General features: G+C 33.6%; 9 protein-coding genes across 9 annotated transcripts; 4 read left to right on the top strand and 5 right to left on the bottom strand.

Moving 5' to 3' along the window:
- Positions 1-103: 103 nt before the first annotated feature.
- On the top strand, positions 104-1255 carry SCS7 (fatty acid alpha-hydroxylase; the record flags this gene model as incomplete). Its single annotated transcript, XM_019182503.1, has 1 exon — positions 104-1255. One exon carries the CDS (start codon positions 104-106, stop codon positions 1253-1255), a length of 1152 nt encoding a protein of 383 aa, XP_019036005.1.
- Positions 1256-1331: 76 nt separating this feature from the next.
- On the bottom strand, positions 1332-2270 carry WICANDRAFT_65677 (uncharacterized protein; the record flags this gene model as incomplete). Its single annotated transcript, XM_019183965.1, has 1 exon — positions 1332-2270. The coding sequence occupies one exon, from the start codon at positions 2268-2270 to the stop codon at positions 1332-1334; it is 939 nt and encodes a 312-aa protein (XP_019036004.1).
- Positions 2271-2871: 601 nt separating this feature from the next.
- Positions 2872-3537, top strand: WICANDRAFT_86244 (orotate phosphoribosyltransferase URA10; the record flags this gene model as incomplete). Its single annotated transcript, XM_019186021.1, has 1 exon — positions 2872-3537. The coding sequence occupies one exon, from the start codon at positions 2872-2874 to the stop codon at positions 3535-3537; it is 666 nt and encodes a 221-aa protein (XP_019036003.1).
- A 71-nt stretch (positions 3538-3608) lies between these two features.
- Positions 3609-4415, bottom strand: SEC65 (RNA-binding signal recognition particle subunit SEC65; the record flags this gene model as incomplete). Its single annotated transcript, XM_019185275.1, has 1 exon — positions 3609-4415. One exon carries the CDS (start codon positions 4413-4415, stop codon positions 3609-3611), a length of 807 nt encoding a protein of 268 aa, XP_019036002.1.
- Positions 4416-4642: 227 nt separating this feature from the next.
- WICANDRAFT_65674 (uncharacterized protein) lies at positions 4643-5674 on the top strand (the record flags this gene model as incomplete). The annotated part of the gene is made up of 1 exon (XM_019183964.1): positions 4643-5674. The coding sequence occupies one exon, from the start codon at positions 4643-4645 to the stop codon at positions 5672-5674; it is 1032 nt and encodes a 343-aa protein (XP_019036001.1).
- Positions 5675-5708: 34 nt separating this feature from the next.
- Positions 5709-9128, bottom strand: MDM1 (Mdm1p; the record flags this gene model as incomplete). Its single annotated transcript, XM_019183963.1, has 1 exon — positions 5709-9128. One exon carries the CDS (start codon positions 9126-9128, stop codon positions 5709-5711), a length of 3420 nt encoding a protein of 1139 aa, XP_019036000.1.
- A 220-nt stretch (positions 9129-9348) lies between these two features.
- On the bottom strand, positions 9349-10089 carry TMA23 (Tma23p; the record flags this gene model as incomplete). The annotated part of the gene is made up of 1 exon (XM_019186627.1): positions 9349-10089. The coding sequence occupies exon 1, from the start codon at positions 10060-10062 to the stop codon at positions 9349-9351; it is 714 nt and encodes a 237-aa protein (XP_019035999.1). The 5' UTR covers positions 10063-10089.
- A 188-nt stretch (positions 10090-10277) lies between these two features.
- Positions 10278-13208, top strand: PRP24 (U6 snRNP complex subunit PRP24; the record flags this gene model as incomplete). The annotated part of the gene is made up of 1 exon (XM_019185274.1): positions 10278-13208. The coding sequence occupies one exon, from the start codon at positions 10278-10280 to the stop codon at positions 13206-13208; it is 2931 nt and encodes a 976-aa protein (XP_019035998.1).
- Positions 13209-13249: 41 nt separating this feature from the next.
- NUP188 (Nup188p) lies at positions 13250-18032 on the bottom strand (the record flags this gene model as incomplete). Its single annotated transcript, XM_019183962.1, has 2 exons — positions 13250-17906; positions 17965-18032. 2 exons carry the CDS (start codon positions 18030-18032, stop codon positions 13250-13252), a joined length of 4725 nt encoding a protein of 1574 aa, XP_019035997.1.
- Positions 18033-18328: the final 296 nt, after the last annotated feature.

Genomic DNA, 18328 nt, shown 5'->3' with positions numbered 1-18328 from the left:
CAAAAAAAAAAGTAACACCATTTGAAAAAAAAACAACAATTTGTATAAAAACATCTCCGGTTCCAATATTTCTCCTATTTCCATTGAATTAAAGTGATCAAAGATGTCACAAACATTACCTCTATTCTCCAAGACTCAACTCCAGTCTCATAACAAAGAGAATGACGTCTGGGTTTCATTATACCATAGAAAAATTTATAATGTTACAAGTTTTCTAGATGAACATCCAGGTGGTGGTGATTTGATCTTGGAATATGCCGGTAAAGATGTTACTGATATTCTTTCTGATGAAATCAGTCATACTCATAGTGAAACCACTTATGAAATTTTGGATGAGAATTATTTAGTTGGTTATTTGGCTAATGAAGAAGAAGAGAAGGAATTGTTGAGTAATCCAAAACATCAAGTTGATGTTAAAATTGATGGTGAAAACGTTGATAATTTACATTCTGAACATTATGATTCTACAAAATTGGATGGATTACCAGAATATGAAAAATTAAACATTGTCACTGATTATTCTCATGATTATAAGAACCATAAATTCTTGGATCTTAATAAACCTTTATTACTACAAGTTTTGTTTGGTAATTTCACTAAAGAATTTTATTTGGATCAAGTTCATAGACCAAGACATTATGGTAAAGGTTCAGCACCATTGTTTGGTAATTTCTTGGAACCTTTATCATTAACTCCATGGTTTGTTGTTCCAATGATTTGGATCCCTGTTGATTTATTTATATTTTATGTTGGTTTCACAAATATGAATAAATTTCTTTCAGTTTTCTTATTCAGTGCTGGTGTTTTCGTTTGGACTTTAATCGAATATGCAATGCATAGATTCTTGTTCCATTTGGATTATTATTTACCAGATCATTCAATTGCCTTCACAATTCATTTCTTATTACATGGTGTTCATCATTATTTACCAATGGATCGTTATAGATTAGTTATGCCACCAACTTTATTCGTGGCTCTATGTTATCCATTCTACAAGTTAGTTTTCAGCATTTTCCCATTTTATATGGCTTGTTCAGCTTTTGCAGGTGGATTTTTAGGTTATATCATGTATGATTGTACTCATTATATTTTACATCATGCTAAATTACCTTCATATCTACAACAGTTGAAGAAATATCATTTAGAGCATCATTATAAGAATTATGAATTGGGATTTGGTGTCACAAGTTGGTTTTGGGATAAGGTTTTCGGTACATTTTTGGAAGTTGGTAATAATGCTCAAAAATTGAGCTAGGGAGAAGAAGATTATACAACACATAAACATAATTTGAAACGATTTTATGAATTTCACATCTATATAATATATACATTTATTCAAAATATAACTTTCTTAATTTATCCAATCTTTGCAATGTATTTTCAACTGTGTTTTCGTCACTATTGTTTTCAACATTTCCCATCATTTTGATTAAGTTCTTGTAACCTTCAACATAACAACACCATTCATGATGTTCTTCAATTAGATTAACTTGCACATTATCTTCAATAAAGACTCTGCGTCCACAACTTTCACTCTTCAACATAATTTTAGACCCTATTTTTTCAATTCTCCATCCAAATAAACTACATTGGAAAATATTCCCATACACTAACCCATTTTGTTCACACCATCTCCTTATAACACCAACTTGATCTTGAGTCAAAACATCAACAACCTCAATATCATCATTTTTAATCTGTTTAGAATTAAATTCATACAATTCCTTGACAACACCCAATTCTTTTGAATTATTAATCTCATAAACATTCATTGGTGTTACTTGTTTAAGCCATGGACAATTATCTTTATGTCCAGCCTTTAACTCATCAATATATTTATCACATAGTTTATCAAAAATTACTTCATTATCTTCATTATCATTATTCATCAGTTCATCAGGGATCTTAATCAATAACCTTGCAGAACAACAACAACATTTCAATTCATTCATTTTATTAGAACCTTCCCATCCATAACGAGCAATCAGTAATGGGGTCAATTTCTTTGAGTTGACATTCCAATTGTTATACTTGAGAGTATTGATTCTTTTAACTAGTTCACGTTTATCATAGGGAAGATACGAGCCTTTGGTTAAAGGTTTTGTTTGTGTTAATCTTCTTTTCGATATTGATTGGAAATATTTAATTGTTTTGTTTTGTGATAATTTAGGTCTTGATAATTTGGTTATTCTATGAGAAGATGGTGATATTTTAGCTGGAGATTCCAAATCAATGGATCCCAATACTTTTGAGCCTCTTGAAGTGTCCATTTTCTCGTTGTTTTGATGTTGAAATGTTGGTAAAATGAATTAAAATTGTGGTTTTTGTTTAGATTTTTCCATTATTCGATACCTTCAAGACTGGGATTTTCTTAACTATGGATTACATACAATCTCACCATACAAAATCCCTCCAAAACCGGGAATCATTTATTTCAAACGATCTAACAACGCTGAAAAGCATCTTATATTCAAATTACACACCATTTAAAGCCAAAAACCACATAAAAACACACCATTCTCTATATAAAATCACCCAATTCATCCCTATCTTTAATCCCATTTTTTTGTACGTAACTCAAAAAATTTCACGAAAAAAAAAAAAAAACTGATAATTTTACCGCAAAATTCCTAAAAAAAAAAGAGAGAAATTGTCCTCAAATTTTTAGTATTAAATTAAAAGCATCTTTTCATTTTAATATCTCTGATCAATTAAATTTTAGCTGAGCCCCTTTTATCTTGAAATTCAGGTGCCTGACCATTTGTTTGGTTGTTTTTTGCTTTGATTATTTGTCCCCCTTTTCTGCCTTTCCATTTTGATAATAGTTTCATATCAACAACATCCCCTTGAACAATTAATAGAAGTTGTACAATGCAAGATTATCAAAAAAACTTTCTTGACTTGGCTGTTGAAAGTAAAGCTTTAAGATTTGGTGAGTTTACTTTAAAGTCTGGTAGAATTTCTCCATATTTTTTCAATTTAGGTTTATTTTCCACTGGTAAATTATTATCAAATTTAGCTTCATCATATGCAATTGCAATTATAAGTTCAGGTTTAGAATTTGACGTCATCTTTGGTCCTGCTTATAAAGGTATCCCATTAGCTGCTATAACTGCTTCAAAATTGGCTGAAATTGGTGGTTCAAAATATGAAAAAATTTCTTATGCTTTCAATAGAAAAGAAAAAAAAGATCATGGTGAAGGTGGTTCAATTGTTGGTGCTAATTTAGAAGGTAAAAGAATTTTAATCATTGATGATGTTATGACTGCAGGTACTGCTATTAATGAAGCTTTTGATATCATTAAAGCTGAAAATGGGAATGTTGTCGGTACTATTATTGCATTAGATAGACAAGAAAGAACTGTGGATTCTCAATTAAGTGCTACTCAAGTTGTTGCTAAGAAATATGATATCCCAGTCTTGTCAATTGTTAGTTTAACTGATATCATTAATTATCTTTCTGGTCGTATTTCTGATGAAGAGAAGTCAAAAATTGAACAATATCGTGCTGAATTTGCTCCTGCTAATATTAAATAAGATGCTTTTTTAAATTATTGAATAACATGTAGACTACAATTCAATTCAGAAATCAAAAAAACATTCATTCATTATCTTCTCACCTTGATGAATTTATTCTTTGGTGCTTTTGGTGTATTTGCTGCAGGACTAGTTTCTGTTGGTTGTGGTAATTTTTCAGTATAAATACTTTGTGTCATTGGATGTCCTAATGTAAATCTACTAAACACTGGAACCATTGTATTCATCTTAAAACCTTTAACTCTTGGAATCTCTTTAGGTTCATAATTTGATCCAAAATCTTGAGGCTTTGGTAAAGATTTAATTGTCTCTAGTGTAGTTTCATGATTCTTCATAAATTTTGCAATTTGATTTAATAAATGACGCTTATTATTAGCCAATATAGATTCTGGTTTACCATCATGTTTTAATGCAACTCTAATACGTCCTGGATTACCCCAATCTTGTGGATGTGTCTTTTCAGGTTCATATATACATATCAAATGTAATGAAACACATGCATCTGCTATTGTCTTAGCTAATGGATTTGACACTGCCAACTCTTTGGAAACTCGTCTACCTTGTTTATGTGATCTGTTTATATCAAAATAACATGGATAAATCAATTGTAATGTCTTGAGTTGTTCCATCTCTTCTTCACTGAACTTTTTCTGGTTCTCAAACCGTATACCACCATCATCATCTAATCCATCTAATGGCATGTCCCCCATTGAAGGAAATAATGGAGGTTCTTGTTGTTCTTCAGAATCTTGACTTCTAACAATTTTCTTTTCTAGTTTTGGAGCAAATGGAGTCTTCAAGTTTGGATCAAACTCGGCCAAGTCCATGTCCATGTTATCGATATCTTCAGCATCGCTGATTTCTTCTAATAAAGGCATCTTTTAATTGTTTTATGGTTGAGTTTAAAGATGAGTATTAATTGATTCTTTTGCTGATGATTGTTCGCTTTTTTCGTCAACGACAAAATCCAGAAAAAAAAAAAAAAAAAAAACATTGTTATGGGCAGTTTCATGATAAATTTTGTATGTGAAAAAATTGAAAAATCGTTAGTTTTAATAGATTTTTGGCACATTTTCGTATCCAATTTTAAGTGATATTTTCAGTTATGAATAGTTCTGACCATGAGGAATCAAACGATGAAGAAACAAGTAAACAGATACATCCTCCAAAGCTCAAGAAAACCCAATTAGCAGATCTCAGACGTGAGGCTAAACAGGTTTTAAAACATTATGAAGGAGACTATAAAAACGATTTAGCAATACATCTTTATTCCACTCATTTAATGCATCAAATGGATCCTGGGTTCCCTAAAAGAATATGGACAAGTTGGCCATTACCTCCCGAGGATGTTCCTGATCCCAATTCAACTTCAACTTATTGTGATGATGATCCAGATTTTGTTAAAGAACCTGGTATTAGTACTTTGGGGATGAATGAAGACGATGATGACGATGATCAAATTCAAGGTATTTTGGATTATGAAAGTGAACAGCAAGATCCCTCAATAAGGTCAGATCCTGATGAAGATTTAAAAATTGAATTAGATGCCCTTTTTAAAAGGAAAATATATGCTGGTATACAAAAATTGGCCATTTCAAATAAAGATTATCATTTACAACCTTCACTAGATTATCCACAATTTCCAGACCTTATTGAAGAGAAAATCAAAGAGAAAATTGATCAATTGATGAATAAATTCCCTAAACCTGCAAAATTCCCAAGACATCATCGAGGATTTTTCAATTGGAGAGATTTACTGCTACGGTCAAATATAGATGATTTAGACTTTATCAACAAAACAGAGGATATATTTATACAGGTACCCAAGCGTACTTTGAAAGAATTCGAGGAATCAAATGAGGTACATGATTCGGAAGATATAGACGATGAAGAAGATAATGAAGATGATCAGGCCAACGTGACAAACGAAAGTATAAGGACAAAGGAACCACAACATGATTCAGCTCCAAAACCCAAGAAACAATTGAAAGAAAAAGATATCACACAAGAAAAAACATTAAAGTTAAGAAGTGAAATCACTCAACTATTGTATGAAAACATGAAGAAAAAATTACAAAGAGATCAACCTCAAAAATCAGACTACGAAAACTTACAGATTAAATCATATAGTCTATAATGTCATATCATATCCAAATCATTTCGTATATTCATTACTTTGACGTTGCTTCAGGAAATACAGCAACCAATATCTTATCAATAATCTCATAAACTAGATTTCTATTCAATGTTTCATTTTGAGTCATTGAAAAGATTTTATTACTAGCAGATTTAGCACTTGGTTGACCAACAATCTTGGAGCACGTATCAATCATTAGAGTTTCAAGTAATACTCTAGCTTCTTGTTTACTTTTATTCTTCTCTTTATTGGTTCTTGGGATTCCAGATTCCATGAATTGACCATTGGGCCAAATAATATCCCTCAACATGTTGACGCTTTCCAAAATTTTATCCTCATTTGTCAATCCATTAATCAGATCTTTGATATGTTTTTCAATTGTACTTCCAAAAATCTGTTGTAAAACAACAATTATGGCACGACCTCTCAACCAACTATTTGGTCTATTCAATGAAAATAGTGCAATAACCAAGTCAGTAACAGGTTTAATAAATGATTTTTGTAATTCAGGTCTGATTCCTCCAATAGGAGAATCAAAATTTTCCAATTCCTTTTGCATATCTTCAACTTTCTCAACATTTTGTGAAAATTCTAAATTTTCTTCTGTTCTATCCTTGGATAGGCCATCAAGACTATCAGTACTTGGTACTCTACTATTATTTAACATATCAATTGAGCTTGAAAGTCCATTATAGATCTTATTGGCTGTATCTTCGATTCTTGATCTTGGTGTAGGAGTCTCTGATGTACTTGAAACTTTATAATCTTGTGAAGTTAAGAATTTTCGAAACTCTTTATCAGAACAAACTTCTTCAATTTCTAGCAATTTCTTCAAATAATGCTCTAATTGGTATCTTCTTTGATCAATCAATGCCTTTTGTTGAAATTTCAAGATGATCTTCTTTTTGGGGAAAGCTAAAACATTAACTTGTGGGTACTTTTTCCTCAACAATTCATTCAACTTGTAAAACTGACTAAATCTTCTACCAATGATCCAACCAACTCCACTTTTACCCTCTGATGATTTTTGAACTTCAATAACGTAAAGGATATAATCTTTTCCATGTGATCTTCCCTTGACCCATGATTGGATGGAAACTTTAGTTTTACCAAATAAACTATTGTCATTATCTTGAACAATCAACTGTTGCTTCTGTAGCCCTTTTGCCTCAATTTCTCGTTCATAACTTGCCTTGGATTTCTTCAAAATCCTCAACTCATTTGTATTATTGGTCAATTCTGCTTTCAATATCAGTGGGTCCAACATTTGGCTTTGTTTACTCAACTTTTCAAGTTCCTTCTCTAATTTATCAATTTCTTCTTTCAAGTTCAAAAAATCATGAGAAATACTAAAGAATTCAGGATCAACATCAAGTTTTGAGTCGGAAAGAGTAGAATCATCGTCTTCAATTTCATCGTCATCTTCACTTTCACCAAATAGAGGTTTTTCGGTCAGAAATCCTTTGTCAGAGCTTCCAAAGATCTCATTTTTTAAACCTTCAGTCATACTAAATCTTTTGGAAGAGTCCGAAGAATCTGATTTTTGTAAAGGAGGCTTCTTTTGTTTTTCAATTTCATTCTTCGACATAATATCACTCAAAGCATTCTCTAAATCTTCCAAGGAATGTTCATTAGAAGTTGAAGGTAATTCATCATCTTCATTTTCAAAATCCTCGTAGCTTGGTTCATGAGCCAAGTCCACTTCATTCACAAGAGACTCTTCAAAAGATTCACTTGACAAGAGTTTTAAAAACAATTCAGAGTTTTTGAAATCCGGAAGATCACGATCCTCCATTCTATGAAAAATCTCCTCTTGTAGCATAAGTATCAACTTTCTAACCTGGACATATTGGGCAAGATTTCTAGCAGAACCATCAACAAATTTTTGAACCTCTTGATATGTTTCCTTTTTTATTCTCAATAACTTTTCATTGAAGTATCGATGAAATATCTGTTTCACATCTTCAGCACCATTCATATCCACAGATGATGATAATTCTTCCTCGTAATCAGGATCTTTAGGATCTTCTAATGGGTCTTTGATGCCATTCACTGTTAGCCAATATTGTAACAACACAGTTCTCGAGCGCTGTTCCATAAATTCCATAAAGAAAGATAACGATGATGGGTTGCTCAAAAGCTGAGATAACGACAAGCTGGTAATGAACCCATCAAGATCATTGGCAAATATTGTTGAGTTTCTCCTATCATCTGTTATGTTGGATCCCAGTGATTCAAGACGTTTGTCAACCAGATTTCTAGCAAGATGCAATCTTTTGCAATACTTTAGAAACTTTTCTGAATTTGATTGAATTTTATTGGTTCTGCTGATCTGAACTGCAAGATAATATTTCAACTGTTTCAGAATATTTAATGAGTCAGATTTATCAATAGCTTTCAGATATTTTTCAAATTCAGGCTGTCTCATATTTGGGCTAATCCTGTGGTCCAGTAATGGATTCTTTGTAATTGTAGGTATCAACGGTTTGTTTGGGTTATTGTATTGTTTATCAATGGCACTTCTTAGTTCTCTCACTTGATCTCTATCCTTCAAAGTTGCTGATGCTAGTTTGACAATTGTTTGACTCCAGAAATCAGGATCAGATAATAATTGAATGACGGGTGACAATACTGAATTTGTAATTATTTCCCTGACTAAAATAGAAACAACAGATGAAGATTGTTCAGTATGTGATAGAAGGCAACACACCACTTGTGACATCTTGGATCTTGAATAATTTTTAATTTCCAGCTCCTTGTTGATTTCCTTTTGTGATACTGCTGGATGAAGAATTCCATACTCTTGAGTTATCTTAAATTCTAAATCACTTGATCTGCTCATGTTCCTCTGTTCACCCATAACTATTTCTTCTGCTGACACAAAATTGTTGAAATGTTCAGTTATCAGTGGTAATATCTCTATCACTAAAAAGTTTGGGGCATCCACTAGATACAATCTTGATTCTAATTCTGCAATTGCAAGTTTTAGTTGAACTCTGACTTGGTTAGGGAATGATGGATCACTGGAGATGCTTTTGAACCAACTTTCAACAAAATCTCTTAAAATGAAGTTGGATATTTCATCTATACTCTTGCTAAAGGTACTGCTCAAATTTGAAGACATGGAAGCTTGATTTAATCTCATATCCTTTACTTCTTCATTCCACACTTCAGCTTTTGTGAACAATAATTTAGGGAACCTCAGCCTGATGGAGGAGTCGGAGCTCTTGGGTATCTTTATAAAGTAAGCACCACAAAGTATGAATATAAGCAGCGTACCTAATGTGGAAAAAGTAACCAATAGCACAAATAATAAGTACTTGAGGAAAAATAGACATAAAAGCCCATACCCTAGATATTGCAACACAAGCAGGTTGTTTGGCCTTGAGCTTCGATCTTCTGTAACTTCGTGTACAATGGTTTCATCTTTGTCCTTCTCCAGCTGATTGCTCATACTCTTCAAAGAGAAGTTTCGGAGCTTGAATGCCTAATTTATAGTTGTTGAACCTGTTTTTGTGTTTTCATTTTTGTGTTATTGTTTTTGTGGCCGTTAAACGAGTTCGCGGAAATTTCGCGACTAGGGTCTGACACGGCATATAATGACAGACGTTTACAAAAGAGTTTCCTAATTATAAATTAATGCATTACTCTATATAATCTTATTCTTGTAGTTTCTAAGCTTTGACTTTTTTCAAATTGGAGGACTTTGTGATATCCTCATCTAGTTTTCTCTTTTTAGAAGTTTTCTTCGAATCTTTCCCAGATTTATCTTTTTTTGACTTCTTAGACTCAGACCTTGGCTCTTCTGATGATGCTACTGACTTCATTTTCTTCTCCTTTTTATCCTTTGATTTTTTCTCCTTCTTTTCTTTCTTTTCACTTGCTTCCTTCTTGGATTTCTTATCTTTTTTACTTCTCTTGTCCTTTTTGGTTTTCTCTATTGTGGAGTCACTCGGTATTGTTTCTGGGGTGCTGGTCTTTTTGCTACTATCATTAAAAGAGGTCTTAATTGTATCCACTATCGAATTTGTTCCATCTTCTTTGATGGTTGATTTTGTTAAAATGACTTTTCCTGTGGTTCCCTGTAGTGTCTCGCCTCGTACAAACATTTTGTATAATGGTGAATCTTGTTGTCTTATACCTGTTGCAATGACTTCTTTCTCTTGCTTGAAGCTGATACCATTTGCGCTATCCTGATTAACGTCTAGTCCTTTCAACTGACCATCAAACAATCTTTCCCACCATGCATCTGCGGAACCGTTAGGTTGATGCCCTATACCTTTCTTATCCTTCTTGTGCTTCACCAATATAGGCTTTTTGATACCACCTTTTTTCAAAGCTTCACCATTTCTCCATCCAAAGGATTCCAAGTAGCCTTTACTATCCATTCTATCAGTTCTTCTATTGCTTTTAACCCTGATCTTAATGCCTGATCTTTGAGCTTTCTACGTTAAAAAAAATTGTCAGATGAAAAATAAAAATAAAAAAAAAACTCATCTGGTTGGCGCACTCGCTTGCAACACTTTTTGGAAATGACAGAACTTCATCAAAACAACTACAATCAAAGCTTTTGGAGATTCTAATCTCAGTGATTGATTAAGCAATGGCTTCTGCTTCCGATGTCGATCAGGTGAAGGTTTTTGAGAAGATCGAGTTATTAGCTGGTGAATGCGGACCACGACAATTCAATAAGGAGAAACACATTGAACTAATACAACTATTACGATCAGTGAAAGATGACATGTCCACGGAATTACAGAGAGCTAGAGAACAATATCAACTGCTATTCGCTTTAACCTCTACTGATCTGATGGAATGGTTTAACGACTTGATGGATCTCGAAGATGATTTTGAGAAATGGGACTCTTTAAAACGATTTTTTGAGTTGAATGTTGATGATAACAAAACAAGCTGGTTTTACTCAATGTATCTTCAATTTATTACACAGGCATATACAACGCCAACAAAGGATGAGAACGGAAACCAACTTTATACATTGGACATGGTGAACCTTATATTTGATGAGGCTCTTCAAAACACCAAGTATGATTTTCAAAACAGCCACCTTGTTTGGAATAAATTTTATAACTTTTATCAGGACCTCAACTTGATGGGATTTAATATCATGAAAAATCACTTTTTAGAAATACTAAGAATTCCTCACAAGAATTTAGATGAGACTTTTTCAAGTTACTCCTCCTTTATAACAAAATATGCTAATGATCATTATCAACAAGAAATGAAACAGGCAACTCAGATTCACTCTCAAACTCAGAAACTCCAGTGGGACATAGAATCTTGGGAACTAAAAAAAACATCATATTCTGAGCCTCATCAATATTGGATCGATTACATGAACTTTCTTGCTTCCAAACCAAAGAAACACAGAAAGATAGAGCAAGTGAATGCTGTATTTGAACGAGCAATTGGTGAATCTCAAGACGCTTTATTCATATCTGTTTGGCTCAGATACACTCATATATTATACGACTTTCAAGTCTCTGATGACATTATACATACAACTACTAAAAGGTTCATAAAGCATTTTCCAAGCTCTTGTTTCCCATATGCTGAGTTCTTCAAAAACGTTTCAAATCTTCCCGAGCTAAAGGAGTCTATCGATCAGTATTATGAAATAATGGTTAGGGTTGACGCACTTCATTTAATGGAATCAATTGAGTATGATGAGTGGAAAGTTTTGGCCTCTTCTGTTCTAATATGTGAATACAACTTTATAAAGAAAGGTGATGATGGTATCACGCAATCACTTTTGGTTGACTTGGATGTTTTTTTTGACCGAGCTGTTGATGGTTGCAAAGATGTTTACCACTCCGTTGAAAGGTTGTGTGTTTTGATTCAAGAGTCATTGGATCAAATAGAGGCTGCCAGGAATTATCTCAGGAGGATCACAGATAAATTTGGTTCAGAAGCTGAAAACTGGTTGATTAGCCATAATTTCGAGAAGAAGCATGGCACCTATGAAACTGCTTCAAAAGTTTTATATGCTGCAGTAACAAGATCTGAAACCCTTGATTGGCCAGAGCGTATTTTTGAAGAAGCTTTGATATATGAACAAGTTTACGGTACAATTAAATCTTACAGACAACTTCAGGCTAGAATTGACAAAAAATCATCGGACATAAGCGCCCTAAGACAACAGGCTCTTGAGGATCAGAGTTCTGAAGTAGTTGAAGATGTGATTAAAGTCGAAGAACCTGAAAAGCGCAAAGCAGAAGAAGACTTGGAGGAAAATGTGACAGATGACCATAAAAAAAGAAAGACAGAAATTCATAGAGATCGTGAACATTTAACAGTTTCAATCAAAGGTCTTCCCTTGGACACAACTGAACAACAAATTATCAAGTTTTTCAAAGATTGTGGTGAAGTCAAAAGTCATCACCTTGTGGAAACAGATAATCAATTACATGCGAAAGTTGAATTTGCTGATGAGCAATCCGTTCTGAGGGCTTTAACAAAAGATCATAAAAGATTTCATGGCTCTCAAATTAGGGTCCAGAAAGCTTTCCAAACTACAGTCTGGGTTACAAACTATCCACCATCATATACTTCTGAATCAATCAAATCATTGTTCTCCACTATTGGACAAGTTGCAAGTGTTCGACTTCCATCTTTGAAGTTTAACACACAGCGTCGTTTTTGTTATGTTGAATTTCTTGAGTCAAAAGATGCCATTAAATCTGTTGAAGAATTAAACAAGAAAGATCTAGAAGGTTATGAGATAGTTGTTAAGATATCAGACCCTGAATCCAAGACCTCACGAACTGGAGCAGTTGAAGAGAAAAGAGAAGTTTATGTTCGAAAATTAGATTTTTTTAAGGTTACATCAGAAAAAGTTAAGCAGCTTTTTCTAAAGTATGGTACTGTTGAAAGAGTAAATCTTCCATTGAGTAAAATAAATGAACAACAAGGTAAGAAACATGATGGGTATGGATTTGTTACGTTTAGTACGTCGGAAGAAGCACAGGCTGCACTTGAGTTGAATTTGGTAACTTTGGAAGGACGTGTAATTGAAGTTTCTATTTCCCAAAAAAAGTCTGAGAGGGTCCAAAGAAAGGAGAATAATGCTTTCAAAGACTACCAATCGGCTGATAATGTGATTGCTTTATTGAATGTCCCAGACACTATCAATTCCTCCCGAATCAAGGATATTTGTTCTGAAGCTGGGCATGTGGAAAATGTCCTTCTTGAACCTGAGCATAATGGTGCCATTGTTGAGTTTAAAGACGCAAGTGATGCTGGTAAAGCTTCGTTGAGATTAGATGGTAAAACGATTGGTGACTATACTTTTCAAGTAGGTTCTGTTAAGGATTTGAGGAATGGCAACATCAAGGAAAGCTCTGCAAAATCTACTTTACCAATGGTTCCTTCATCTCTTAGAAGAAAACAAGCATTTTCAAAATCCAACATTGTCAAGGCAAAAACAAGCCCCGACTCTAGTGGAAATGGAGAAGAGAAAAAAATTACAGGCCGCTCTAATGATGACTTTAGAGCGTTGTTGTTTGGGAAGAAATGATATTTACTTCTTTAATATACAAATTATTCCATATGTTTTTTTTAATCAGTAAGTGACTGCTTCAATTCTCCAATTTGAGAAGCCAATTGTTCAACCAATGGGGTTCTTATTTTATCTTCTCCTTCAAACATCCTTTGTTCCTCAAATGTAGTTGGTATTATTCTAGATGTCAAGAATTTTGGATGGGCTAATAAATGAGTAAAAGCATCTGATAAAGCTTTTCTGCCCTTCTTTGAATCCAATTCTGGTATAATCTCTGCTGTTTGTTGCTGCATATTTTGTATATTCAATCCAAATTCATAATATAGAACCTTTAGTGCCCTTTGTAGTATAATGATTTGTTCTGTTTCTTGTAGTGCTGGAATAGTGATGGCTAGTGAGTCTTGTGACCAGCTTTGTATTGTTGATGAAATCTGTTTTATAAAATAATTGACAAAAACACAAATTTCCGGAAGTAATCTAGCTCCAAACTTGCTCAATAGAGTTAGTATAATGGCCAATAAACCATTACTCCAGATATTATGATATCTTGGTGACGACTGAACAGATATATTACCTTCTTGAATTATTAATGAAATTGGCGATTGGATTAAAGTTGAAAACAACCCACTAGATATTAATTGTTCAGCAATAGAGTCAACAGACACCAACTCAAGCATAAATGATAATGTCAAGTCAGCAAACAAAGGTTCATTATTGACTTTCAATAAATGAGAGCTTGAATAAACGTTCAAAATAGCCTTCAATGTACCAAAATCAACCAACAATGTGGACATTTTTGTTGTGAAACTAGTTGGTGGATTTGTCGCAACCAGTCCTTTGAATAATGAAATGATTAAATACAAGTCTTCCACTCTTCCACCAATATCGGGAGAGCTTATGTCAGATTGAATGGAGCCCAAAATCACCGATGTACCTTTTGCAATGACAAATTCAAAAAACTCCAAAAGATCTGTGGACAAAATTTCAATAACTTTTGTGTTTTTTTTGGAGGCAGAGAGCAAATTCGAAACAATTCTCAATAATGGTCTGTAAATATCAGCTTTACTTGACAATACACTGCCCAAAAAATCAACATCTGCTGAAGTGGCGAGCTGTAAAGCCAATCTCATAATTTCAACAATTTCATTCTCTTTCAACTCCCTATCTTTAGTTATTGAATATAAGAAAAAGAATGACAACTCCACACGAACGCGGTAAATTTCTTCAAAAAGGTTAACTTTGACCCCTTCATCAATATTAGCTTGTAAAAGTTTCTTGATAATCTCAACAAAAGTTGATGAAATTTTGAATTTTTTAACGTAAGCAGTCAACAAAGCACCCCAGGATTTAGCAGCACTTATTTGAGATGAAACATATTGAATGTTCAAACTTGCTGAAATAACTTCACTTCTATAACCTTTTGTAAGATTATTTCCAGTCCAATATGGGTTATTTCCAAGTATATCATCTAGCAATCTTAAATCATAAACAGCATTCTCACCATATCTCGTTGAATTGGCTAATGGTGAACGTATGAACTGTTGTAACTTGTAAGATGGCCATTTGCTTTCAAAATTGTTATTCAGGTTCTCGTGTAATGAAGCACGATATCCGAATGGTTGATACAATGGTTTAATCAACTCAACAACTTTCCCGTCACTTAATAGATCAACAATAGGTTTTGAGGCTTTTTCATCTTTTGATGTAAAGATGAAAAGAGCACAAATTTCAGCAATTCTCGAATTTAATTTGTATCTATAAGCTTCTTGAATAATATCATCATCATTCTTCAGATCACTTGAGCCAGTTTTAAAGTCACTTAGTTTCTTCACCAACGTCTGTATAAATTCCACATCATTTTCTTCCTTCTTTGATGACCAAGAGTTAAAAGCATGAGCTATAGCTTCAACAAGATGAATACTTAGTGATTCTGGATAATAATCTAAGCGTCCAACATTATTTTTCAAGATATCCAATATAGAGCTTTGTTTCTTGGTGGTATCACGAATATCACGACCATTTAAAAAAATCATTGATAAACCTTTTTGATTACCTTCAACGACAGCAGAAAAGAAGTCGTATAAATATTTTTTGACTTTAAAATCATCAAACTTGTGCTGTAAATCAGCTGAAACAGAGGCTAACAACACACCTGTATGGTGATCCCCCAAATGAGAAAGTAGTGAAGGTGAATCAGTTGGCCACTTAGCACTGACTAGCTGGGTCAACAATTGTAAAATATCACCACGTAAAACGGTATGTTTGGTGTACGCATTGATGAGAAGTGGGGCTTTGGTGAATAATGAGATTTCTAAAGTAGATGGTGGGCTTCCAATGACTGATCTTATTGAGACAACTAGTTTTGAAAACTCCAAAGAGGCTCTAGACCATTGATCAAACCAAAATCCAACTCTTCCAGAAGTATCAAATACGGCAGGTGTCTGATCTAGTAATTCAACGGCTGCAATAATTGGTTTTATTGTTCTAACATCTGGGAATGAATTTGTAAAAGATTTGATAACCTTACTGGCTGAAGCTGCTAGTGACTTGGTAACCTTTTTGTTGATTTCTGACTCTGGATCAATACCATAAACTGAATATAATATTTTTGAGAATGTGTCAATAATCAAGGTTCCAATTTGAAACTTTTGATAGCTATTCTTATAATTCCAATATATGAAGCTTTCAAAAACTTGAACAGCGTGACTAGTAAACTTTGGAATAACTTCATTCTTTTGAGTAGTCCAATCTTCTGGGGCTGAGATACAATTCAATACCAACTCGTTCAATAATTTCAACAAAGATATGGTGAATTTATAGTCACCGCTTACAGTTTCCACACTTCCCAAGATAGTTGCAATCAAACCACCTCTACCACCATGTTCTAATAGATCTGAACGGACCAAATGAGACCAAACAATTTGTGGAAAATTTCCAACCAAAGAAATCAAAAAATCAGCTACTGGTGTAAGCACTCTGATGTTTCTCTGATGAAGTGATTGCTCGAAAAGCTTCAAAATGATCTCTAGGATGTCTCCATTATCAACAAAAGAGGACAAACTTTCCAAAATATCAACACTTGTTTCATAGTCCACGGAACCCAATGTATTTGATAGCAATTCGAGAATTGTAACGAGAACCTCTTCATCCTCTTCAAACCCTGAAACATTTTGCATGATCCTCCCTATCAAGGCCCAACCATTATAATTGTATTGGAAAATAGCAGCTTCAGTCTTTGGATCTGCAGTTGGAACCAATTTACCTCTGGTTGATTCTGGTAAATACAACAACACATCTTTATTTTGTTCATATGGGGGATTCACATAAAGACCATTTTTCAAAATAATGGTGTCTGATTCAGTATCATTATCATAATCCAAGTTTTGTGATGATATTGTATGCATATAAGAAGATAATTTTGATAATTCATCATGGGCAAAGGCACCGTTTATGCTCAAAATTCTCAAATATGGAATAATTACTTCTGGGAATTTGGCTTTTGCTAAGAACAGTAACCTTTGTGTGTCCTCATTGGTGAAAAATTTCTCAACAAATGTATTTGGTGTATCTTTGAAAATTTGCAAGTATGTATACGATATCTTGTCACTAAGTTGTATGAATGGAACAGCAGCAATCAAAAAAGATGAGATTATGGCTGAGTATAGATTGTCATAATGTAAGGCTTGATGAAAATGCTCGATTCTTTTGAAGACATCAAGTTCTGCAGCCTTGACGGCAAAATAACCATGAACTTGAGCAAAGGTTTCACCAAACAAAACACTTGTTTTGGCATCATCAAGGGTATACAATATTATAGTCCAAGCATAGAGAGTCAATGGATCTTCTGATGACTTTGATAATACGCTGTTTATGGACTTGATTGAATTTGTATCTGATAAGTAAGGAGAAATTGGATCAAAAGAATCATCGTTAGTGTTGAAACCTAGAAATAACAAAGTTGTGATGGATCTTAAAGCTTCTATCTCTTCATAAAATTCTTCTGGGATAAGGTCTTTCAAATCTGTGAAAAACTTGTTAGATTTCAAAAAATTGAACCATTTGACAACATTATTGGCTGTGGTGGAAACAACAATCAACAACGATATAAGCAACTTTAGCATCTCAACTATTGTCAATGAAATTTCAGATGAAATGATATCAGCGAAATCTGACTCATTATTGTTGATTAAATCAACAAAGGTTTGCAAGGAAGTGATTGCATTGGAAATGAATTCACCGTCTTGAAAGATTTTCTCTGAAAACTTCTTTTCTATGAAAGGAATGGATTCACCACTAACTAATGTTCTGATTAGCCTTATTACTGTACGTCTTTCTCTCATTATGCTGCTGATATATAGTTTGTAAAGTTTATGTTTGGATTGTCTTTCAAATTCATCATTGGAGTAGGTTTTGGTTTTCTGTGATTCGTTGGATTCTGGTACGCGTTTCAACGTATCAACAATGATTCTAAAGGCATCCTTTTGACTTATGTTTAGCAATTTAGAGATCTCTTCTGCATACTTCAAATGAGCTTCAGTTACACCTTCTCCGTATGTCTTGAGTTTTTCTTTTGATGGTAAGGCATCATTTGAGGTTTTTTGAAACACCAATGGAGTTGACAACAATTCTTGATTCTTTAAAAGGAATTCATTTAATGACTTGAGTCTTTTGTCATCGTGTGGAATCTGTAGTAGGCTCAATGCCAGTTCAAATGACCTATTATGAGGGTTAGTATAATGTTGTTTTGAAGCAAAGAAAAGGATCAAACACTCACCAATTATCACTGGCGCCTGAAGTTGCAACTTCACCTCCGAGGCTAGCTCCAAAGTTTTCCACTGTCATCAGTTATTGTAATTTCGATCACAATTGGGACTGGAATTATCCCCTTTTGGCTTTACAATTAAGATCAAGTAGTAAAGTCTTCGTTCGATGTGTTTACATTTCTCGATCTTGTTCAGCTTTTTTTTTCTTTCAGATTTGGAAATCCGAGGTCTAACCCTCGGAAATATAAACTTGAAGAAACTTTCATTACCATGTAAAAAAAATAACTTACCTACAAGTACAGACGGAACTGTTTGATTTTTGATCATTATTCATTAAATTATATGATTGTTTTTTCCGGAATATATGTACAAGCA

The sequence above is a fragment of the Wickerhamomyces anomalus genome, assembly GCF_001661255.1.
Source record: "Wickerhamomyces anomalus NRRL Y-366-8 unplaced genomic scaffold WICANscaffold_8, whole genome shotgun sequence".
Taxonomy (NCBI): domain Eukaryota; kingdom Fungi; phylum Ascomycota; class Saccharomycetes; order Phaffomycetales; family Wickerhamomycetaceae; genus Hansenula; species Hansenula anomala.
Note: the sequence above shows the minus strand (reverse complement) of the source record. Positions and strands in the feature narration are given on the sequence as shown.